At 41.9% G+C, this 26,266-nt stretch overlaps 1 protein-coding gene across 1 annotated transcript in view; it reads right to left on the bottom strand.

Moving 5' to 3' along the window:
• The window catches only part of LOC102258829 (cadherin-8), a 187,224-nt gene that overhangs the window by 31,025 nt on the left and 129,933 nt on the right, over window positions 1–26,266 (bottom strand). Inside the window, exon 4 of the mRNA XM_014542798.1 lies at window positions 8,241–8,360. Within this exon, the coding sequence (XP_014398284.1) occupies window positions 8,241–8,360 (120 nt within the window). The remainder of the gene's footprint in view (window positions 1–8,240; window positions 8,361–26,266) is intronic.

The following is a 26,266-nucleotide window of genomic DNA, read 5'->3' as shown; positions in this document are numbered from 1 at the left end:
TCTCTTGGCCTTCCCTTGTGTCTTCTTTCGAAAAGTATCTATTTAGGTCTATTGCCCATTTTTTGATTGGGTTGTTTATCTTCCTTTTGTTAAGTTGTTTGAGTTCCCTGTTATAATGTGGTTCTTGACTAACACAAGACTGCACAGTGCTAGGTGCTGCTGGTCATGGTGAGAACTAGTTAAGATCCTGCACGTAGAGCTGAAACTCTTTTTAAAATGGTATTTCTTAAAAAGAGACATCATGATCTTTTATGCTTTGGCCCAGAAGAAATGATTTCACAGAGATGTTTGTGAATTTGACTTACAAGGAAACAGATGGAGTATTTGTATATTCCTCCTACGGGTTGGTATCTGTGCACCAGAATTACCTTTGCTCATAGGAGAGTGGTGTCCAGTATTAATTAATCCCCTTCTCTAAGCTCCCATAAATATATAGACAATCACAGACAATACAGATGGTTTTAACTCTGTTTTCTAAACTAGAATGTTAAAAAGTTAGAATCCTTTTTTTAAGGAAAATATATCTACAGCCACATTTGCCACAACATCTAAAAACAATCACTGAGCACCAGCGGGGTATGTTCTTAAAGTCTTAGGTAATCTTAAGTGTTGGGAAGACAGAGTTAGGCATAAGGACGGGGGAGTGATGGAACTATACAAAGAAAACCTGCTATCCTTAAATAAAAACACTAAAGGTTGCATTTTTTGAGTACATAAGGAGCAGATAAGGGGTTGTCAAAAATATACTCCTCTTGTTTGCTGGTTAATCTTTGATATTCTTAGATAAACCACCCTTCTCTACAAAATCAATGAAAATACATCTTTGTCCTTCTTCACCAAGTCATTTTGAACTCGTGCAAATGGAACCCAAAGCTATATGTCAAAGGAGAGAAGAAGTATCAGCATAGAAATTACAAGTAAATTCTGCATAAGCATGATACATAGTAGGTGGGGAACAGTTCCTGATCCCAGCTGGTCTGCTCAGGTTGGATGGGTGTCATTTCATTGGGGATCAAGCATTGGATTTTTCTCCCACCTAAACTCATTCCCAAAGCACCCCAGTGTGACAGCAGGTGCTCCATGTTGAGAAGTCTGTGTGGTTCACAGTCTTTTAATTCATCACGCACATCCAAAGACCTTTGGTTTCTCTAAAAATATATCTCTTCGACTCCAGCTACGGTCAGCATTGCTAGCTTGCTCTGGGCTTAAAAATGATGTGTCCCAAGGTGTAAGTAAAGTGACAGTCACACTACATTCAGCTTACCCAAGTATATTTAATTATTCTATGTGCGTGGGGTGGGGAGATTATTTTTAGTAATCATAAAACAATTAATGTGAACGCAACGCTTACTCATCCCACTTTACCTCCCATGGGAGATTCCAAGCAGGGAAATAAATGATGGCTAAGTCAGTGTGTGCAAGCAGCCAGCTGTCATGCTCACTGAGATAGGAGGATCCAACCATCAGCAAAACTGGGGAGGGATAGCATGTGTGGGGAGCACTGTGTATAAATGTAGAGCAGATTAGAATATTGATCTATTAGACATTTAAAATTAAGTTTGCCATCATCATCACCATCATCATCATCATCTAGTTTGGACTGAAGAGCACAGTGAGATGTAAATATGGGTCCAGGTGGAATTAGATTCTCATTGCTCACTCATTCATTCATTTACCCATTCATTTGCTCAACACATATTTATTGTGAGCACTATGGACTGAACATTTGTCAGCTGTCTGCCTTTGGCCATATCATGAAACCTCAAGGATCCTCATAATCCTCACCTTTAATAAGATCTTTAAAAACAGCTACTGTGCAGGAAATGGGATTAAATCAGAATGCCAAGACACAGAAGTGCTGCTGTCTAGGATTTTTATGCAGAATCCACTGGTGTTTCTTCTACTTGAAATGGAAGGAATGTGAGACAGGCAACCGTCTTTCTCTATATTCTCTATCTAAAAAAAGCATGGACTTATACACTGAGACCCCTCCCCCCCTCAACTTGGTTGCTCTGAAGTTGTGTGTGCATGTATGTGCTGTACTTGAAAAGGGTGTCTCTCTGCCTGTATTCTTTCCTTAAAGTTTTTAGAAATCTGTCCTTCACGGTGTGGAGAAAATGGATATTGGATGAAGAGTGCGTTAGGAGGACATCGCCCTGGTAAGAAAAGTGCTCTCCAGCTCCCTCCCAAATCCTCCTGCCGGACTGCTTTAGGGAGCACTCCCGTTCTTCCTCCAGGAGGTTTGGAAGAGACTCCACATGTTTCAGAAGGAACCATCCCTCCTCCTCCCCCACCATGGGCCAGCGCTTTATGGGAGGGCCCGATTTGGGATGTTCTGTGATCTTTAGAAGTGAGTCAGCCATGTGATGGGTACAGATATCTCAGCTTTGACCAGCACTTAGAATAAGGTTCTTTAGCCCTACCCCCATTTTGCTCAGTGGTTAGAGTGTCAGACTGAGGACTGACGGGTCCCAAGTTCGATTCTGGTCAAGTGCATCTACTTTGGTTGCAGGCTAGATTCGCAGCCAGGGTCAGGCGCATGCAGGAGGCAACCAATAGATATCTCTCTCACATCCATGTTTCTCTCTGATTCTCTTCCTCCTATCCACTCTCTCTAAAAACCAATGGGAAGAAATATCCTCAGGTGAGGATTAACAAAAAAAATTCTCCTGTGATGGAACTGTCCCAGACAACAAGCAAGCTTCCTTCTTCTCATGTCACTTCCTGCCTTTCAGTCAAACTTTCAACTCTAAATCCAGGGGATTTCATAGAAACTGGTATCTTGGAATTAATGTCACTGAAGTACTTTATGATCTACTGTTAATAAAAAGCTTATTGCTTTTTTTAAAGGAGAAATGTCCCATCAAAAATATCATACAAATAAAAATAGAAAATTAATAACTTTAATATCAGCATGATTAAATTAATATTATTATATTACTATTGTATTTATAATATTAAAATTCATAATATCAATTGTGAAGATCAAAAGCAAAATATGGAGTACTTTTTTTAATATCATGGATGATCAGAAACAGTTTTATTACCAATATTTTTTTTAATTGCAAAATTAGTCATAAGAGATGAAGACACGCATCCAAAGTCATACAGAAAATCAGAGGAATTTGGGTTTCTAACTTCTAGCCTACAATTTGACATAGAAAAACCTTAGAGTATGCACTCTGATACCATTCAGCCAGTGAAAACTATTTGATTTCCCAACATCACCCCAATGTGTATGTTCCCCCTGACCACATCTCCTTGATTTCTTCTGGCTGAAATGCCTTAAGTTTCTCCCATTCTGCACCCACCACTTGTGAAAAGTGTCACCAGTTTTCCAGGGCACAGCCTTCGGTGTGACCGCCTTTCGAAAGGCTTCCTTGCTGTCCTCCTCCCATACACGCTTGCTTAGCTGGGACTCCTCCCCATCCGATCCCATGGATGCTGACATGTTTTATGTTGCCACACAATTGTGACTGGACTCCAGATAGATCTCTTTGAAAGAATTATTTTTTTATTGATTTCAGAGAAGAAGGGAAAAGGAGAGAGAGAGAGAAATGTCATTGATGAGAGAGAATCATTGATCTGCTGCCTTCTGCACCCCCCACGCTGGGGATTGAGCCAACAACCCATGCATGAGCCCTGACCTGGAATCGAACCATGACCTCCTGGTTCATAGGTCAACGCTAAACCACTGAGCCACACCAGCCGAGCAGGTCTCTTTTTAGGATTTATCAGACACAACATTGCACCTTCAACACCTATGACTTCTTACAGAATGTAGTGTTGATTAAATGTAGATTAATGTGAATTCCAAAGACATTCTCACTTATCAATGCAGAACCTAGCATTGTTGGTCTACCTGAATTATCTGAATATTTTTCTCAAAGGTTCTTCGGCCAGTCCCCTTGGCAGTGGAAATGATAATCTATGCAATCCTGACTTTAAAAAAGACCCTGTGTGTTTGCCATTTATCACTTTGACTCAATTCCATGAAGACATTCCATGAAGACGCCATGTATTAACTTGACTTTTCTAAAAGGAAACCATTCATTGCATAGATTTTTTCCCAATGAGTATTTTTTTCTGTAGCTTATTTTCACAGGTCCCATGGAGACAAATGTTATTTGTATCCAATGAAGAAAGATGGTCTGAGTTTCACAAAAAAAGGTCAATGAATTAAGTTAGTTTATTTTTAAGCAAGTCATTTTTCATACTCTTGCTTGCCTGGGGCAAAGTTTAGACTGTCCTGCAACTTTACTGTGGTTTCTCTAGATAATTAAGCATTTATTATTCACTTGCCTTGCATTTCATTTACACTTCCCATCTTCAATCATTTACAATGGACTGCAACTGTTTTCTCACTACTGTCCTCAAATTAGTGCTTCTTAAATAAATGCCATATCTCTCCCTATCCAAATGCCCAAAATGTCACAAGCAAACATATGGTATTGGGGGTGGTAAGGAAGGGAAAACAACAACAAAAAAGGATACATTTATAGAATACAAATGAGCTATTTTTAGCCTTTTGAAGCTACTCACAAAAAAATGACCATTTATTTTACAATTACTATCTCCTTACATCCTCTCTGTCACCAAAATGCCCCCAGGTCTCTGGAGAACAGAGACCTGGGCCTGCTTCCAAGTTCTACAGGTCCCTGTACAAACCAATGACAGCCCCAAGCACGAGCTGTACCGCTTGGCAGTCATATGGGGTCGCAGAAGAATGGTGATGGTGAAAAAGGAGAGTTTGAAATCACACAGACTCACTTTGCGTCTTGCTTCAAACATTTTGGGCAAGAAATGTATCAGTTCGGACCGTCTTGTACTCCCATCAGTAAAAATAAGATGACATTAATATCTATCTTAAAATATTGTGAGGAATAAATTACATTATATTTGATAATGCATGCAAACCCATTAGCACAATGCCAGGAGCATAATGTGTCCAATAAATGAGATGGTGGTTGTTTATATTCTTGTTTTTATTCTTCCTCTGGTTGCTATAATTTGCCAGGGAGTGTGATTTAAAGTAAGGCATTTTGCCTTATTCTTTCTGAAACACAGTTTTGTCATTTGCAAGTTAGAGACAGTAATTCTTCTCTCCACTTGGTTTAGTGTTCTGTTAAACCCAGAGGTCTGTAGGAACACAATGATATGTTCCTTTTGTTTGTCGTAGTTATGATTATTAATATCACAGTGACCTCTGAAATAAGAAGATATGTTAAGAACCATTCCTTCCCTGTGCAGTGGCCCTTGAGCCTTTCAATCTCAGCGTGTGATCTAGAACTAAATCTGGGCCAGAGTTTATCACAATCTAAAGGCTCCTTTTTGCAAATACAAGAATAGCATCGTGTTGGCTAGACACTTAAGACATAGTATGAGACTTGGAAATGGCAGACATTTAGTCCTAAGTGAATCTCAACAACAACAATAGAAATCACATCTGAGGTTAAAATGATGTTCTTCCCACCAGAGGAAAAAACAAAAGGGATATAAACTAGAAACCAAGTTGCATTCCCTAGTGGGTTCATCATACATCTTCTGTGTGAGTTGGGGCAAGCTTTTCTCTATATTAATCCATGCTCCCCTTCCTCCCCTTTCCTATCCTTCCTTTGCATCTCTTTTTCATCCTGCTTTCCTATCTAAAACACATATGAAAGGGCTTCTAGGTGCCAAACACTTGGAGAGGCAAAGGGATATAAAATGAACAAATAAGACAAACCCCCCATTCTTTCATAGACTGTATATTCTAGCTTGAGAAGTGAGTTAAACATATAAATAAGTCAATAGGCAAGTTAATCATTGATTATGAACTCAAAGAAGCAAATTAATAGAACAAATGGCAAATCTCTCTACTGTCTTAAGCTTATACCTGAAACAAGAGAAGGATCTCTCGGTGAGGTAAAGAGATTAATAGCTTATAGCAACAGAAAATAATTCTAGAAATTTGAAATATAACAAACAAGAGGACAGCAAAACTGATTTGTCCCGAAGTCCAGAGTTCTGTTCTAGCATTCCTGTGAGGATAAAATAAGAAGCGTAAAAGGTTTCTTATCTCCTATGCTCTGTATATTTTCCTTATTGAAAATGTCCTGGCATCAAGGACTTGATGACTGTGCTCCATGGTCAATCTTCTTTTTTATAAATATCTTGACTATGTTCATGTCCCATAGTCTGGTAAGGGAATGATCACTGTCATAACATTTATCATTAAAGCTAGAAGTCTGATCCTCATGAGTAAGGCCAGCATCCTGATATGAAAAGGAAATGGGACTGGCTGGTATGGCTCAGTGGTTGAGCATTGACCCATGAACCCAGAGGCCACCAGATCAATTACCTGTCAGGGCACATGCCAAGGTTGCAGGCCAGATCCCCAGTAGGGGGTGTGCAGGAAGCTGCCAATTGATGTTTCCCTCTCATCCATGCTTCTATCTTTCTATCCCTCTCCCTTCCTCTCTTGACTTTGGCCAAGTAATAGGACATCTCCATTTTTTTCTTTTTCCTTAAAAACCCAGCATTCTGCCATTTCTCCAGGGTCATCGAGGAGCCCAAAGGAGATGAAGTTTATGATAGACTCCCTTCTTCACTGAGGAAGAATATGTAATGATGCCCTAATTAATGCATCTTAGAAGAGTTCTTTCCTGTTTCCAAGTCTAAATTTAATTTTAAGCCCATGACCTATTTATGTATAAATACTACTTTCCTCACTTTTAAATGTATGAGGATTTTACTCTTTGGATTCAAAGAAAGCAAAGAGGGGCTTTAAATTTTTAATTTAATTAATAATTGACTTAATGGCACGACATGGACATTTATCTCAATAATGCTAAAAACTCATGAATCAAAGAAATGATATTATATGCGCATGTAGCTGCATATTAAATTTTTTCTACTTGGAAATTTGCAGGCTAAACCACCAGATACAGAAACATACACACAAATGATACTGTTTTTTGTGCGATAATTTTCAAGTGTGCCACCCAACTAGCCTGTGGATTATAAAAAGTCTAACGAAATGTCTATAAGGACATTATTAAAATTTTTAAAAATAAAAAGATTTATCTTCATTTTCAGAAACTATTATTTAATAAAATTATGGTTCTAAAATCTGTACTACCAGACCTAGAATTATTAGTGGTAATAATAATAAAACATATTACATATAATATGACAATGTATTATATTAGAATACATAATAATATCTTTGTAACAAACTCTAGTGGGTAAATGTCAGCATCTGTTTTAAAAATGAGGAATCTAATAGCAAATATACTATCCATCCATTGAATTGTTACCATGTGTCATACACTGCATGGCTAGTATTTACTGCTTCATCTGATCTTGGTCATCACCCTAACAGTGATGGTGAACCTTTTGAGCTCGGCATGTCAGCATTTTGAAAAACCCTAACTTAACTCTGGTGCCGCGTCACATAGAACTTTCTTGATATTTGCAACCATAGTAAAACAAAGACTTATATTTTTGATATTTATTTTATATATTTAAATGCCATTTCACAAAGAAAAATCAACCAAAAAAATGAGTTCGTGTGTCACCTCTGACACGCGTGTCATAGGTTCGCCATCACTGCCTAGGAGGTAGATTCCGTACCCACTTTATAGATGTGCAAGTTGAAATTTAGACAGATGGATAAGCCAAGCATCTTACAGTCAATACATAGTAGCTAAATTTATTCTTAAATTTGATATTTCAATTGGCTGGATTCATAGACACTCTTCTCCCCAACCCCAGGATAAAAGCAGGTGGCAGGCCCTGGCTGGTTTGGCTCCGTGGATAGAATGTCGGCCTGCAGACTGAAGGGTCCCGGCTTCGATTCCGGTCGAGGGCATGTGCCCGGGTTGTGGGCTCCATCCCCAGCAGGGGCATGCAGGAGGAGCCAATCGATGATTCTCTCTCATCATTGATGTTCCTATCTCTCTTTCCCTCTCCCTTCCTCTCTGAAATCAATAAAAATACATTTTTTTAAAAAAAGCAGGTGGCAGGCCAGCTGTTAAATAGGTGATGTTGTACAAAGGGGCTGCAATTTGTTTTAATCAACATCAAAATGATGGCTGGGCTTGCCATGTACCTCACACTGCACAGAACGAACACATTCGAATATTATTGATACAGGCAGTAAAGTACTTAACCGTAACATTTCATAATCCAAATCCCGAGAAAAGTGTTTCCCTGAAGCAATAACATGGTGAATAGAATTCAAAATTTAGTTCACAAACCTGTTTCTGGCTCAATGGAAAAATAAGGCTGCCCCTCCAGGATGCTGTACACCAACTTGGCACTGTTGCCATAAACTGGGTCATCAGCATCGGTGGCTGTTACATTAGTGACAGACGTACCTAAGGGAAAAAAAAAGGAGTGAGAAAGATAATAATTAACACATGATTCTTGCCAAGAGCTAAAATTTGCTAAGCATATCCTACAGAAATCCATGTGTGGGAATAAGGAAGAAAAGACATCTTTTTTAGGATAAGGAGATAGCTACTCCATCATAACTTCAACAATATCCAAGTTTTTCAAAAGAAAAAGTACTGCTAGGTTGAAGTACTATATAAAGATAGCCCTTTTAGAATCCGTATTCTTGAAGATTTCTTTGTAGTTTTCATTTTTAAGTTACCTCTCCGACCCACGTAGGCATGGAGACTATTGAAAAGGAAGCATACCGAAGAAATATGAAACATAAGCTTAATAATACAATAGCACATGCAGCATTCAAGTTTTGTAAAAGCACAACTGAAAATATTTTTAAAATGGCTGCTGGTAAAAGCTCTACAGAGATATTAGAGGGGTAGTTTATCCATCTTCTTCCATTCCTCAGAATATAAAATTAGATCGGGACCACCAATTCATCAGCATGTTTAGGGAATGAGGCCTTATGGATAATAGAAGCACACCTTCTAATTTTTTCAGGATAAATTATCTATCTTTTATTCTCTCATTCATTCAGCGGGTAGGCACATATGTCCTGCCTGATATAAAGCATATATACTAAGACAAAATTGACAGGCAAGAAGCTCACAGTTTGGTGGGGGAGGAAAAGTTAGGGGCACACAGCTATACCAAGAAATTCAGCTGAAAGCAATAGCACCAGATTTGGACCCCCTACTTAGTCCAGCAGAGGGAGTGGCCAAGTACAGCTTTCTAGGAGACATAGCCTTTGAGTTAAATTATTCAAGACAGCAGAGTTTAACCAGAAGTAGAGGTGCTTGGGAGACATGCTGAGCCATCAGTCAAATACAAGTGAAGGCAAAAGACTCAGAGAGACGGTGGGGAATGGCTGAAACTGGGGAGACATTGGAGATGTCTGTTGAGATCACAAGCATCATGTTCTACAAGAGTAGGATCGGGTCTTCCTGATCCAGGAAATATGGGACATATGATAATTAGCAAACGTATATTGGCTTGTGGAATGAGCGGATGAATGAATAAGCCCTGTGTCGATTTCATGAGGAATGGGAGGGAAGCATCACAGATGAATGTAGAGTCTGAGACAGAAGAGATCTCTTGCAGAATTTGTATTGGGGAGTCCTCTTTGATCAGTATCTTGGGGAGGCAAAAGGATGATATTGAGCTGAACGTCATTCCATCACTTGGGCTGTGATGCCATCACATCAAAGGCCTCCGTGGACTCCCCTGGAGACTCTAGAGCTAGGATGTTATTGAGGAAATGGGGCCAGGCTTTTGGACCCCAGTACCGACCAGCTGTTGGCTACTGGAACGCCCCTGGGAATGCAGGCTGGGCCTGGGGCCAGGCAGCTCCCTTCTGCTGAGGGAGAATCAGCCCTGAGCGGTCAACATGAATGCTCCCAGCCATGAGGGCAAGACTGTTTCCAACCAGACGGAAGTCATAGGTGGATCTCAGCAGCGTACGTCTGTGTTTACTGGAATAAGGCAGAGCTTTTCCAAGATCTTGCCAAGTCATATCTTTTTGGAAGCATTTTTGATGACGGACGCTCCCCAGGAACATGTAACAATAATATTTGTTGAGCAGTTGATAGGCCTGTCAAATTGGAATCCCTACTCAGAAGGATGATTCAGAGGTTCTACAAAATCTACAGTGAGAAAAAAAAAATGTGCTGAATGTCTTTCCACCAGGCACTGGGAACCATATAGAAAAACAAACTTAAGGCTCATGTTCACAAGCAACTCATCAACTAGCTGATTAAAAACAAGCATGTGAAAGTACAATGTTTGTAGTTATTTGAATACTGTGTGGGATGGAGAAGAATTAGAGGAAAAACTTTCCAGGTGAGAGGAGGATAGTGAGATAAAAGTTCCAAAATGCTTCTTAAGAGAAGATATGACTGAAAGAGTCAGCCATCAAAGCTAAATTTGGAGATGCAAACTGAGAATAAGTCGCAGGGGGCATTTTTTGTTGTTGCTAACCCTCATCTGAGGATATTTTTCCATTGATTTTTAGAGAGAGTGGAAGGGAGCAGGAGAGACAGAGAGAGAAATATCGATGTGAGAGAGACACATCGATAGGTTGCCTCCCATATGCGCCCCCATCATGGGACAGAGCCTGCAACTGAGGTACATGCTCTTGACAGGAATGGAACCTGGGAACCTTCAATCCTCAGACCCACACTCTATTCACTGAGCCAGAGTGGCTGGGCCTAGAGGAGACATTTGAATGCCAAGATGGGGAGCGCTGGCTTTAAAGAAGACATTTCATTTAGAGAGCAGTCCTACACCGTGGGCCTCTCTCTCTCTGTTTGTGCTCCCAGATTGGACTGGAGGCAGAGATGTAGATGATTAGATCAGACAATATATATATATATATATATATATATATATATGCGCCTAATATGCAAATTGTCCCCACAGGAGTTCAGCCAGGAGACCAATTGCTAGCTATGATGTGTGCTGACCACCAGGGGGCAGTGCAGAATGAAGGAAGGCCCAGGCCAGCAACTGGCAGCCGGAAGGAAGAACCCAGCCAGCACCTGGAAGGCTCTGATCGGCCATGATCGCTGGCCAGGCCTAGGGACCCTACCTGTGCACGAATTTCGTGAACCAGGCCTCTAGTAAGGCTATAGATAGCAGCAGTCCAGGGAAGAGGAGATGAAACATTAACACTGGGTAATGACAATAAAGATGGACATCAATACGAATTTTCTCCTTTTGGCCCTTGTCCTAAATGTACGTAAGATGTCCCACTGGGGGTAAACTGAGCAAGGGAACTATTTTTGCAAATTTTCTCTGAGTCTAAAATTCATTCCAGAAAAGTTCAAGAATGAATTTAAGAGTCACTGAAAGAACCGACAGAGACTGAAGGGAGGGGTGAACTCCTCTGCGGGGAAGCCCATGCCCCCATTTGTTGTTTTGCTGTGTTTATTGCTGTCTTGAGATTTTACTTTGATTTTTTTAAAGGAGAAATGTTGTTCCTTGTTATGAAGCATTATCAGAAAAATAAAGTCAAGCGCTCTACTCAGTATGGTGTGACATTCATGAGTGTGAACACGCGGTTCCATTCACTGCAGAAAGAGAACTGACCAGAGAGTCTAAAGTTCCTGTCATTAAAAAAAAATCCCTGTCATCACCAAATAAAGGTGACCCTTACATTAAAAAAAAATTAAAAAAGTGTCTTCATAGAGAAAAACACAAATCTGGAGAGTTTTTGAACAAAGCCAGAATTCCTGTGTACGTATGTGGGGTGGGCGTCTAGGGGCAGAGTAGCTGGTGGTTAATAGTTTTGCCAATGGAATATTTATCTTCCGAAACACTTAACCTCTGTCTCATTGGGCAAATCATTTATCCTGTCTTAGTCGCAGAATTCAGATCTACAACAAGCATTAGAGTTATTATGAGGCTTAATCAAAATACTATTCATAGCAGCCTAACACAGAAATTACCATATGTGATACCTGGAGTACCAACTACCAACCCTAACTACTTCTCAGAACCTGGCTTTGAAAACTACTTAGGCCCCTGTGGTCTCTTTCAGGTCTGAGGGATGGTAAAATAGGGGTGATGGTGGAGTATTTTTAAAAATCTTCCCGGGCAATACTGATCTAAAGCCATAGTTCACAATGATTGTATTGGGCACCAGACTTCATTCTTCACCATAGAAGTGTTCATTTCTATGGTGATTACTTTGAGGAACTCTTACTGAGATGTGTTTGGAAAATGAAGTATTTTTTTTAGACTATTCACACGTCATAAGGAAGCGTGGAGATGATATCTTGTTAAGTGAGAGTTGGGGAAAGTCCCTCGGGAGTTTACAAACGCGAGACTGGTCATCATCATGTCTATTTTGGCTGATGATGGTAATGGGATGCTCTCTTATTGTGAGAGGCATCCCATGGTCACATCAGCAAACGCTGAGGTGGGAGGAAGGAGAGAAATCTCCGTCATTTGCATGATCTGCGAGTCAGTCTTTTTCATGCGTGAAGACGGTAATTTTTATTCTGCAAACCTCAGAAGATTTGTGTGAGGATCAAATGAGATAATATTAAGTGTAAAAAAGTGACTGAGGAGATCATTTGGAGCCAAACTGTCTTGAACCAGATCATTTGCTTCATATTCCACTCCCCACTCTCACTTCCCCTGTGTCCTCTGCCAAGTCACAAAACATGTCTGAGCTTCAGTTCTCTAATTTCTAAAACAGAAAGGTGGTAGTCATTGTTACATTTTAGGCTTGTTGAGATAACTAAATGTAATAATTTATGCAAAAGATACAGAAGAGTTATCCACATGATATTTCTGAGAGCTTCCCTTACATGTGGGAGACTAAATAATCAACTAATTTTATTCCAGGCCAGTGTGGCTCAGTGAGCGGTTACAGTTCGATTCCCAGTCAGGGCACATGCCTGGGTTTCGAGCTCCATTCCCCAGTGTGGGGCGTGCAGGAGGCAGCCAATCAATGATTCGCTCTCATCACTGATGTTTCTGTTTCTCTCTCCCTCTCCCTTCCTCTCTGAAATCAACAAAGATATCTTTTCAAAAATAAACTAATTTTAAGTGGTGGTGATGTCATTTATAACTAAGCATAGTTCTGCCTAATTATTTTCATAGTAGGATATTTTCTTACATTGGGGGGGGGACACAAAAACACATTTCCACATGTAACAATATGTTCATGTCCTTTTACAAAAAAACACACACACACATACACACACACACAATCTCACATTGTTCCACCCCACCCAGCTCCTGTCAGTTTCCTCGGTGTTGTAAAATGGCTGTGGGCTCAAAAAAATGCGTTTTGATGTCGTCAGCACAGAGTCAGGCACCGGGCACACGGTCAATGTCAGTTATTTGAATGGATGTCGTCGCCATCTCCCGGCCCGTGCAGATCCCACACACACTTGCCAAGATGAATGACTGGACTGGGGACCGCAACAGAACTAAGGCACGTTTCTCCCCACACCCTCATCCAGGCTATTCCTGCCTGACGCGCGGCTTCTCAGGAAACCCGCATCTTTCAACGTTAGACATCTGACAATGAAAAGGCAGCGTGACTTCCCTTCAAGGAGGATATTCCTCCTAATAGCGACTCAAGACTGTCGACGCACCTGTACGCGGGCATAGTAGATGCGTGTGGAGGTTTTGTGGATGCATTTGTCAAGGGATTACCCGGAGGTGGGGAGAACGGATGCTTTGAGGTTAATCTTGCGGCCGAAACGATTCAAGCGGCGGTGTAGGCTTCTCCATGGGAAATGCATGCAGGATGCAGACCACAGAGGCAAATTGAAAAGTGGAAACCTTGCAGGATAATGTGTCTTCAAAGCGGCAAGTGTTGGTGTGTGATAAATGGGACCCTGAGTAATACCCGCCAAACAGAACGGGATTCTCTGTTTGTGTTTTCATTGGGAACTGTTTTTGTCCCTTTGTCAGGGATACAAGAGACTCATTTAGCGGGCGACTATGAATTTGACACCGTGCCACTGCTCCAAGAAAGCCCCTATTATAATCCAACTTGATGCTGATCCTATTATAATAATATAGCTGTTGTATTTCCAGCTGCTGTCAACAAAAATGATCCCCGTCACCACAATTCATCCTGCCAGTAACAAGTCAAGTAGGAACAGGTCAATGCCAAGGTGAATTCTGCTTTTAATAGACCCATTTTTCTGCATTTAGTTTCTTGGTTAAATGAGATCGGCCAGCGTGCTGCTGGGGCTGCAATGAACACAGGGCTTATAGCATCAGCCTCTTCTTGCAACACCTTAAAGTTTGCTCCCTTTAACAGCGGGACCCTCATATTCCCCCCCCCCCCATAAAAATGAAAGCCAACACTACAATCCAACATTTTTACAGTGTCAGGTTAGAGGTTCCGGTCGGCTGACAAACTAAGATAAAGGGTCTTGGAGAAAATAAGACGTTGGGTTTTGGGGAGCGCCGCTCCGTGAGCGAGGCTCTCCTTTCTTTATGAGCACGTCAGCACACCAATTCTGCACATTATTCAGAAAGAAAAATGCTGGTGCTGACACCCTGAGCAGGGAAACAAAGGTTTGGTGCAGCGTGAAAATGCGCGCATCGGAGAATCGAACGCTCTGATGATGTGAGCAACACCAACCCCATTTGCAAAGGGTGCCCTGCGATCCGTTTTCGGAGAATAAGCAATCCAGTGGCAGGCAGGGGCATGAAGCAGCAGAAGCTTCCCCAGTAGCTGAAATTCCTGGACTCTTACTGCCATCTTAAAACTTTTTTTAAAATATGGTTTTATTGTTTTTGTGGGTTTTTTAAAATTTTTTTTAGAGGGAGGGAGAGATAGAAACATCAATGAGAGAGAAACATCAATCGGCTGCCTCCTGCATGTTCCCTACTGGGGATCTAGTCCGAAACCCGGGCATGTGCCCTGACCGGGAATCGAACTGGAGACCTCTTGGTGCATGGGACCCAGCTTAACCAACTGAGCCACACCGGCCAGGAGATCTTCATGCTTTTTTTGTGACTTTCTAGCTGCCCTGATTCAGGCTCAGCACGTACGATCCAAGGACAGACAGGGTGTCTGGCATTCCCATCTGACGCTGTCTCTCTTAAGCATCCACATGTACCAAAGACCACAGATCACAGCCACAGCACAACTGCCTTCATTACGTGACTAAAACGTAACCCTCAGCCCACCTTCCCTGTCCACCTTCCTAATGTTCCCAAGGATGAGGCAATGCCAGAGGTAACGGGACACAGGCATCGCCATGGAAACCTGTTTTGGTTGTTGTTGGATACCAGAGCAATACTTTCCCAGGACCTGCATCACTTGTTGACATTTAAGTTATCGCTTACTAGAAGCGGACGCCTCTGGCCCTGAGTTTTTTTCCCCTAAATGTGTCAGGACAAAGGCATGATTTTTTAGTTTTATGGAACAATGCTCTGAGATGCCTGTGCACCTGACTGGCCCGTACTTCGAGAACTTTATTTGTTTATAGCGGTTCCCTCCAGCACCCCTACCCCCAGGAAGAACATACATCAAAAGTCAGTAATAAATCCAAGCAGCCAAGGTATTTTTCTTCACGTCTCCCTAATGGATACCATAGTCTTCAACATCCATGTGTCCCGAAGGGCTTCATGCAGACACCCCCAGGGGGAAAGATGGTCTAAATCATCCCAGTTTTGTTTATTTATTTTTTGGTTTTGGCTTATTTAATTATAGAACACAAATGCCACATATCCAAACCTACAAGGGCCACCTTAGGGGATCTTTGAGAGATGAGGGGGATTTAAACATGGATCCGTACAAATCAAGGCGTGTCTCTTTAACCCTGTGTATGGAGAATTCCTCCCCAGCCAGGCTGTGGGGGAAATGACAGTGAACTGTGCATGCCTCTGTAGGCAGGAAGACAAGGACCCCCTTCCTTCTAGGAACCTCTCTTCTCTGAATGGCTGTGGGCTAACTAGGAGCCTTATGGCAGGGGGGATATCGGAGATCAAACCCTTCTCTTCTGTTGGGGAGCAATCTTGTGATTTATAAAAGCCAACTGAGTAGGAGGCGGAGGTAGCAAGTGCCTGCCATTGATCAGAGAAACCTCTCTTGTCAGACACACATCACACAGTGAAATCCTACACCACGTCCCCTGCCTTCTCCTTTTGCAAAGGCCTCACCATTGCTCGCTGGATGTTCTCTTCATGCGCCAACACTCAGCGTGCAGCGGGATGCTGCTGCCAACTTCTACACGCGTCACGTTGAATTTATTACAGAAACGGGGACAGATTCTTAACAGCACTCAGGTGAACAGACAGCGCCGAAACGCATCCTGGTGCTTCTCTGGCTCTGTGATTTGGGACAGAAGCTAGGGAAATAAAATTCCATTTCCGCTCTAGCCGGTTTGGCTCAGTGGATAGAGCATCAGCCTGCTGACGGAAGGGTCCCGGGTTCGATTCCGGTCAAGGACACATGCCCAGGTTTCCGGCTCGATTCCCAGTAGGGGGCATGCAGAAGACAGCCAATCAATGATTCTCTGTCATCATTGATGTTTCTCTCTCTCTCTCCCTCTCTCTTCCTTTCTGAAACCAATAAAAATATATATTTTTAAAAAATTCCATTTCCATATTCTGTTCTGGGGCACCGAGGAGCCTAAACCATTGTCACTTAGTGAAACATCCAGGCATCCTTAACGTGCTGTTTGTCTGAGGAGCCTGAAACTTTATGGAACAATTAGATGCTTCAGAAAATGTGTGTGAGCACACAGATGCCTTCTACTCACCTGAGCATCATTGCCAAAGACATCTGTAATACACACCGGCTGAGAGGAATGAAAAATATTGTAGGAAAACGTGTAACTGTGACGTCTCAGCTAGGTTTACCGGGCTCTGGAGAAAGGTACCTCCGCATCCCTCGATAACAGCATGGGATGGTGGCCTACCTACTGCCTTCGCAAACAGATAATGAGGCTGCTTGGAGGCCTGGCTGTGAAAACGAATATAAATAAACCCAGGCGTATAAATAAACCCTTTCACCACCGGAATGGCTCTTTTACTTATTTTTTTATTGATTTCAGAAAGCAAGGGCGAGGGAGAGAGAGATAGAAACATCAATGATGAGAGAGAACCATTGATCAGCTGCCTGCCCCCTACAGGGATTGAGACCGCATCCTGGGCATGTGCCTTTGACCAGAATCGAACCCGGGACCCTTCAGTCCGCAGGTCGACACTCTATCCACTGAGCCAAACCGGCTAGGGCTGGAATGACTCTGTTAGAACACAAAAGGAAAAGGATGTATGTCCTTTTTCTTAGGGAAGTGCTTCCCAAAAATCAAGCCTTTGCCAATCTGTGACCTAAGGAATGAAATCCTGTGAGCGCTCAAGAAATAAACTAGTATCGTTTTATCTCTAGACAGGCAGCTTTTCCATCCTGTGCTACCCGTGGCTCCGCAGGTGCCTTCGCAGTAGGTGCTTGCTCCATTCACTCTATTGCAGTGGTTCTCAACCTTCTGGCCCTTTAAATACAGTTCCTCATGTTGTGACCCAACCAAAAAATTATTTTCGTTGCTACTTCATAACTGTAACGTTGCTACTGTTATGAATCGTAATGTAAATATCTGATATGCAGGATGGTCTTAGGCGACCCCTGTGAAAGGGTCCTTCGACCGCCAAAGGGGTCGCGACCCACAGGTTGAGAACCGCTGAGCTAAAGCAAGGTGTGGGGGATGTCAATATTTAAACTTACTTAAAGTTTAATCATGATGGCAAGCTGGGAAAGAGTGATGTTGCTAGGTGCTAACAAAAGGTAAAAAGCAGAAACTAGCAGATTTGAAAGACACACTCAGAGAATTTTGGGAAATATTGAGAGAACTACAGACTTTGTTTTAAAAATAAGTGAAATGATCAAATAAAGTCCCTCAATCATTTCAGTTATGGCTCCAATTTCTAATAGAATCTTAGTTGAAATAGGATAAGCGATTCCATACGTTTTCCAACAACTGTGCCCTCCCAGCTATATTTTATATAACATCTGTGAGGTTTTCCCTTTGAACAGTTATACTACCTTTGTGTTTCCCCTTTGGGCTAATTTGTAGTTGACCCCAGTAATAGAGGCCTTTTAACCAACATTTGTAACCGACGGCCATTGACCTAGCAGTCTTGCGGAATGCCTTCAAAATCAATGCATCCAAAGGAAGGAGCTGGTGGGACTGCATCATATCACATCTTGTTTTTATCACAAATTTCCAATTTACCAAGTTCCTGTCTCATTATTTATCCCAGACAGGGCCTGCTGATGAGATGCACAGCCCGCTCCGTCCCTTTCGGCGATCCATTTATAACTGAAGCACAATTAATATCTTCACAGCTGTTCTCCAGGCAGAAAGAAAAAAGTGGCAGCAAGGATTCTGTACATGTTTGCGTATAAATGTGCAAAATGAGGAGCATCAGGATGTGTCCCCAAAAAACCAGTGGAATCCGGGCTTTTCTTGTTTTTAAATTCCCCAGGGAAATGTTTCCCAAACAGCACTTCCTGCGGGAAGGGAAGATGCCTTTATTAGCTCTTCAGGTTTCCTAAGGAAATAATCAGGGATCAAGACGAACATGACATACAAACTTCACACATGAGCTCCTTCGTGGGAAAAACAGAAGGGAAAGGGCCACACATTTCTAGAGTTCCACATCATCCTAACGTCCAAGTTTTCAATCTCTTGTTAATTTTCTGTTTTACTTTCAAATATCAATCTTGCCTTTTTCATTAAATGCTGATTATTACCATCAAATACAGAGGAGCCACTGTGTTTCTGGCCCAAGTACTTACTAGATATAACTATCTCACTTAGATCTCACAGAAACCCACCAAATTAGATTTACATCATTTTCAGATTCCCCAAAACTGATAACAATAAATAGGTATTCAATCCATGTTTTTTTTTAATTTTACTTTTTATCGAGTTTACCGTGGTGACATTGGTTAACAAAACCATACAGGTTTCACCTCAATAAAACATCAGCTGCACAGTCCCAAGGAAAATCTCTTTCCACCCCTATTTACCCTTCTTTGACCATCTCTTCCTACTTCCCTCCCCTTTCCCTCTGGCTAGCAATACACTGTTGTCTGAGTCTATATATATATATATTTGCTTAATCTGTTCATCAACTCAATAACAGATGTGTTTTCCATGTGGATATTTGTAGCCTGATTATGTAGCAAGCACACTGATAGTACAGCCAGAAAAACAAAACAGATAGATATGTAGTTAAGTAGGTAGGTAGGTAAGTAGATAGATAGACAATAGATAGATAGATAGATAGATAGATAGATAGATGATTGATAGATAGATAGATAGATAGATAGATAATATTAGACTTAGTCATTTCATCATTTGAAGTTATCCTAAAGAGGGCATTAAAAAAATGAGCAAACTATTTTTCTGCTATGTTCTGACAGAATAAATAAATATTTAAGAACATTTAGCATATCATTAGTAATAATTATCATAATGATAAATATTTAAATGGTAAAAAAAAAGCTGGAGATAAAACAGAATGCACAAAATGAAAAAAGAGAGAGAAAAAATATACTAACTGTAAAAACAACAACGACAAAATCAGAATGTGCAGACTCTTCTGGACTAAAATGTTTGGGTCATGAGCCTGGGTTCCCACAACCAACAGATGTGGAGCCTGCAGGCAGAGGCAGGTTCTGACTAACAGCAACATGACTGTGCCATGTTATATGCTGTGGGCCATGTAGTGCAAGCATGTCAAACTCAAAGGCTAACGCGGGCCAAATAAACAAGGTTTAAGTTTATGTGGGCCGCAAAAAAAACAAGCTTCAATTTTCATAGAAACAGGTTTATTTCCATAGAGACATGCTGAATACAAAGGGCTGAAATAAATGAGAAATCACTAACATAAAATAATAGAACATTTTAATAAAAATTAGTATTTTTTTCTTGAACATTAACTTACCAGACACTGAATAACTGCACAAATTAATAACTGTAACTCAAATAAACCTATTTTTCTTGTTCTCAGAAAGCGAAATATTTTCTGTTGTGTACACCAAACAAGTCAGTCCAGGACTAATGACGTGGCAATCAGCTGCTAAAATATTCGCTGCTAGTATTAGTGGACAGAAATGGTGCACCTGCGCATAAGGTGCGTAAGGGAAATGAATGCAACACAATTATAGTAATCAGTCATTAGCAAACATTGTAGTCCGTTATTAATAATTATGTATAACAGCATATTGTAAAAATTAAGTTACAAAATTTTTATTAAACTGTTACTTACATACCGTTATATTGGCTGGGCCACAAAAATATTCGTTGTGGGATGCAGGCGGCCCGCGACTGCGAGTTTGACATGCTTGATAGTGTGTACTGTGCTGCGGTGATGCTGTGTGACTGAAAGCCACAGAAATCAGCGGCTATTTGAGAATCAGAATGTGCAGACTCTTCTGGACAGATTTGGACACTTTCAGACAAAGGACAAGGTGTCAGAAGATGGAGACGTGTGTGCAGTGGGAGAAGAGCTCTGCTCCGCGTGGCTGATCCCTGCACCAGGAGCAGAACCCCCTCGAGAAGCTGTGTTTAAAATGCAGAGAATCCCCGAGGTCCCGCCTCATGGAAACCAAAGCAGAACCTCAGAGGAGGGGGCAAGAGCTCCACGTCATAACACACCGGCCCACGGGAAAAGTTGCGTGTGTGTGAGTTAGAAAGAGAAAGGGGTGCTTCCATCTTTCAAACATTATAATGTTATTTCAAGTTTCTAATGACCAGAGTAAGACAGAGCCACTGTGAGAAACACACCTCTTTTTAGCAGGCAACTCTCAAAGAGACACCTGGGAAGGCACAGAAGTGAGAAGGCGGGGCTTGGAGGACCATGCAAAGAGGTGCTAAGGAGTTCATTAGCACCTGAATTCTACAGAGTACAATTCGGGACAGGTTGGGGTCCCAACACTGAAAAGCATCCAAGAGAGACTGAAGAAGGCAAGAGATAACAACTTGAACTTCACTTTTGTAAGTATTTAAACCGATATATGGCAGTTTTTCTATAGTTCCAAGACTCAAAGACACTTCTAATTATCTAATTAGAGGGTACCTTGTATGCATCTGGATTTTTATTAATGGAAATGAAGGATGAATACAGTTGCCAATCCTATATAATAAAAGATTAATATGCAAATTGTCCCATCGACTGGGAGTTTGACCAGGGGGCGGGGCCAGCTGGTCAACCACCCGTGCCACCCCCCACCTCCCCGGCCTGCCCATCAGCTCAGATCAGTGCGGGCCAGCCAGACCCCACCCGTGCACAAATTCGTGCACTGGGCCTCTAGTATTAAATAAAGAATAAAAAGATTAGCTACTTAGACAAGCACACGTCTAGTTAATCCCCATAAACAAGCCTGGGGTGGGCTGTATTTCCACCCCTACCTCTATTTGCTGGCAGACCCCCCATGCTGGCTGTTCCTGAAAGGAATGAACACCTCAGGTTGCAGCGGTGTTTTCTGAAATGTGAGCCACACAGGCTACTGAATGAAGCGTACTGAGAGCTGGTTCAACATGAAGTCCCCAGGTCTCCCACACGAGGGACTTCAGATAGAAAGTAGACATCAACGTGTCCATTCACTGAAATTAAATAGTTGTGTGATGCACAGTAAGCCCTCACTACATCTATTATACTTGGCAAATACTTGCAAATGTCTCGAATCAATACGAGAAGCCCAACTTAGAGGATTATCTCCCCAACCCCAATGCCAAGGTTCTGTCGTTGGCCCTATGTTTCTTGTGTGGCAATAGACACAGAGAGGTTAAAACAGATGGTGGTGCCCTGTTCTTGCCAGGCCTGAGCTAGGACCTGGGGATTCAAGGGCGGGCAAATGGACAGGGCACTTGACCTTCGGAGCCCCTCGCTTTAAAATGTTGGGGTGGAGATGTTTAAAAATGCGCTAGTAAGTTCAACAGTCACGTGAGGTGACATCTTTCACAGGGAGAAGCAGACAATTATAAACTTGAAGAACTCTTTGTCGTCTTTGTTTTCAGACTATCTCATGCAGTTTTGTTGCACTTCATTCCTTAATATATATCAGCCTTATTTTTTATTTCTATTTTTAAATATATATATTTTTTATTGATTTCAGAGAGGATGGGAGAGGGAGACAAAGATAGAAACATTTTTGCCCTGACCGGGAAACAAACTGAGACCTCCTGGTTCACAGGTCAATGCTCAAACCACTGCACAACACCGGCCAGGCTATCAGCCTTATTTCTTAGAATATGAAATAGCTTTACAAATATTCTGGTGACACCTCCCATAGGTGTGTCACGCCTCTCTTATTTTGTTTCCAGAGTCTCTTGGCTCCCCACCAAGGACTCCATGTGGAGAATCAGAGCATTGCAGTCCCTCACTAAAGCAGGGGTTCTCAAAGTGTGGGCTCCGGACCAGCAGCACTCGCTTCCCCAGGTAACTGGCAGGGCGTGTCAATCCTTGCCTCCAGGCCTCCTGGATCATGACCTCCGAGGGCAGGGAGAGGCTGAGAAACTGCTCCAGCCAGTCCTCCAGACCTGCCCACACTCATTAGGGAAGCACCTTATCAGGGGAACGGTAACAGGACTATGACACAGATCAACAGGGGTATCTATGGCCTGAAAAAGAAGCCGTTAATTGAACGTGTTATATAACGCTTTATCTTCTTTGTATAACTTTACAACCTTCAGAGTAAGGTAAGACAATGATGAAGTCTCCAATTTTATAGAAAAGTAGTCTGAAAAATTCCCCTAGCCTCTTTATAGTGGAAGGTTGAACAGAAAGTACTGATGCTTGGGACGCTGGGAATGTATCTAAGTGTGCTTCCTAAGCTTGTAATGTGTGTGACGTTTTTAGTTTAGTGTCAGGAGAGATGTGACTAATAAATCTCCCTGTTTTCACCTGATGCTTTCCATGAATTATGGTATCTTACGCCAAATGCTAGGGTGTCATGACCACAACAGCTAGGTTTGTAGGGTTTGTTTATAGGATGGTAAAATTAAGAAATACAGAATATAGTTTTTATGCTAATTGCACCCCCCCCCAAATTAATATATTGTAACATGCCTAAACACAGTCATTAAAATTACATTGAGATCTTTTGTACAAGAACTTAAATAAGCATAAATTTCCAGGCACAGAATTTCACAAACTCCTTAATTGTTGACAATTGCTGTTTCCCTGGCTCCCACATTAGACTGGAAGACCTGAGGTGGCTTCTGTGTTTGGTTTGGTTTTGGTAACCCTCACCCAAGGATATTTTTCCATGATTTTGAGAGAGAATAGAAGGGAAGGAGAGAGAGACACAGAGAGAAACGTCAATGTGAGAGAGACACATCGATTGATTGCCTCCTGCACACGCCCCTACCAGGGCCAGGGATCAAGCCTGCAACTGAGATATGTGCCCTTGACGAGAATCGAACCCGGGACCCTTTAGTCACTGAGCCAAACCAGCTAGGGCCTCAGGTTTATGTCAATGTCCTGCTTCCCTATTCATTTTACAAGGCACCCACATACTTTAGGGCTTCGGAACAACGAAAACCAAAACCCTGGACATTTTGCTTGTATGACAGTTTTTTGTTTGTTTAATTATTTTTATTGATTTTTTACAGAGCGGAAGGGAGAGGGAGAGTTAAAAAGATCAATGAGAGAGAAACTTCAATCAGCTGCCTCCTGCACGCCCCCTACTGGGGATCCAGCCTTCAACCAAGGTACATGCCCTTGACTGAAATCGAACCCGGGACCTTTCAGTCCATGGCCCGGTGCTCTGTCCACTGAGCAATCCGGTCAGGACTGCATGACAGTTTTCAAATAACCTTCAAAACTAGGGCTAGGCATGCTTTAATCTGTTACCAGGGAAGTGGCCTCTGCTTGCATGGGCTTAGCTCATTTCTTTCTAAATGCTGTACAGGGGACAGAAGCAGCAAGACCACGAGAGGTAGATCATAAAAGAATCCCCTTGGAGGTACATTCTCACAGTAAAGACGGTCTCCTTTCTCTCCATTCAATGAATAGCTATGGATCCATCACCAAGAACAAGTCAATCTTAACTTCCATTTGTGTCTGCCTGACCCCTTCCTCTTATTTCGAACCCGAGCATTATCCTAGACTTGGTGGAAAGCACATTTGGCACAGGGATCAGTATATGCAGGGCTTAGAGGCACTCAGAGCTGGAACAGACAGACTTAGAGCATCTCACTAAAGCTCTGAGTCTTACTTATTTACTTTGCCCACTTGGACTGCAACATTATGAAGAACCAACGGGATAACAAATACACACAACACGGTTTCACGACATCCAAATCTCATGTGAACATAAAGAAATCCACACAGATTTTTAATAACTATATTTACACAGGTCCCTTCCACCTAAACCTCTATCTCTGTTACCAGTATCATGTCCCTTTAAAAAAAAAAATTTAAATCCTCTCCCAAGGATATTTTTCCATTGATTTCCAGAGAGAGTGGAAGAGAGAGGGGAAGACAAAGAGAAACATCGATGTGAGAGAAACACATTGATTGGTTGCCTCCTGCATGGGCCCTGACCAGGGCCTGGGCCGGGGAGGAGCCTGCAACCAACGTACGTGCCCTTGACCAGAACCCAATAGGGGACCTTTTGGTCCACAGGCCGATGCTCTAGCCACTGGGCTAAACCGGCTAGGCCCATCATGTCCCTTTTTAGACACATTTTTTACTACATTTCTAAAACCCGTTGAAATCAAACATAATCACTTTAAGCACCACCATAAAGAGATAATTTCATCATCTTAGCACAAAATAACCCAATGCTGTATATTATGGTTGGAACGGACAAACTTATAAAGAAAAAGTCAATGGCGTAACGGAGGCTTCCTAGACATTTGCTGAAACTCAATCCTTTGGAACTTGAATGGCCCTGAATGAGATCCCACAATATAAATAATTTTTTACCCGCATTTTTTTGCCAAGATAATACAAAATTAATGATCGCTCGTGTTTCTATGAAGACTTTAGAATTTACACATATTTCCCCATGTGCTGTGTGTGGGGAGAAGACTACATTCGACAGAAAAGAGAATTCCCTCCGGGACAGAATTTATATTTCAGAGCAGGGAGAATGTGAGGCAAGCCAGATATTTTTTGTTAGACTCTACACATTTTTCTCTTTGATTTGGAAAGAAAGCATCGTTTCCTCTCCAACTTACACAGTGTATATCACACAAATTCACACACAACTGCAACATGTAGAAATAAGAGAGAATGGAGAGAGAGAGCATGTGTGTGTGTGTAGAGAGAGAGAGAAGATATCAGGAGAGGGGAGAGAAAGGGAGGGGAGGGAAGAGAGGGGAGATGAAGGGAGGGGAGAAGAGGGAAGGAGAAGAGAGGATGTGTCCAAGAAAAAAATATTAGAGAATTTTGCTTTCTTCAAGAATTAAGATAAATACTTTGGAAAAGTACATTAACCTGTGATTCATAAATAACACATTTAAAACTAAGAGGAAAGGCCATTCTAAAGAAGCTCTTTCATGTTTTTCTTTGTCACAGTTGAAAAAATTACATGGGAACACAAACACGTATCAGTGCTTGCTGTGTGCAAATCACTTGTGCCACAGACATGGGAGCAATGGTTCTGCCTCCACAGAGCTGACCATCTAGTCAGATGTCAGGTGAACTTGAACTTCTCTTTGAACATGTATTGTATGTTTCTTAGTGAAGGGTGGGGGACTGAGTAATGAATTCCATTCTCTCTCCCTAGGGAAGGTATCCTGAAGACCATGGCTCAAGGAGCACCTTAAGTAAGTTATGTCCAAGTGGAAGGACTTCGTACTTCTTCATCTGGCTTTAGGAATCCTATATAATAAAAGCCTAATATGCAAAAGACGGAATGACGGAATGACAGGCGGAATGACTGGTCGTTATGATGTGCACTGACCACCAGGGGGAAGACGCTCAATGCAGGAGCTGCCCCCAGCCTGCAGGCTCCAGGCCAGCCAAGGCGGGTGCCAGCAGGAGCCCCAATTGCCCAGCTGGCTGCCCCACAGATCAGCCCTGATCGCAGACCAGGCCTCGGGACCCTACCCGTGCACAAATTTCGTGCACTGGGCCTCTAGTTTCAACATAATTACACAGGCTTTAGTCTGGGGATAATGAGTGACTGATGCCATATTTACCTTTCAAGCAGTGGTGATTTTTATAATAACAATATGCACATATTAAATACGCAATGGTGTGCTCCATCTGGAGGTATAGAACCATGCTTTAGTTACACGAAGAGTTTGTGATAAGACTGGAGAGAGTTGAATTTCAGTTTCACTGCATACTTTGCTGTAAGACTTTGAGTCCATTACTGTATTGCATTTTCTTAATA

This window comes from Myotis brandtii, unplaced genomic scaffold (assembly GCF_000412655.1).
Source record: "Myotis brandtii unplaced genomic scaffold, ASM41265v1 scaffold313, whole genome shotgun sequence".
NCBI lineage: Eukaryota > Metazoa > Chordata > Mammalia > Chiroptera > Vespertilionidae > Myotis > Myotis brandtii.
This window is presented reverse-complemented; position numbering and strand designations above follow the sequence as displayed.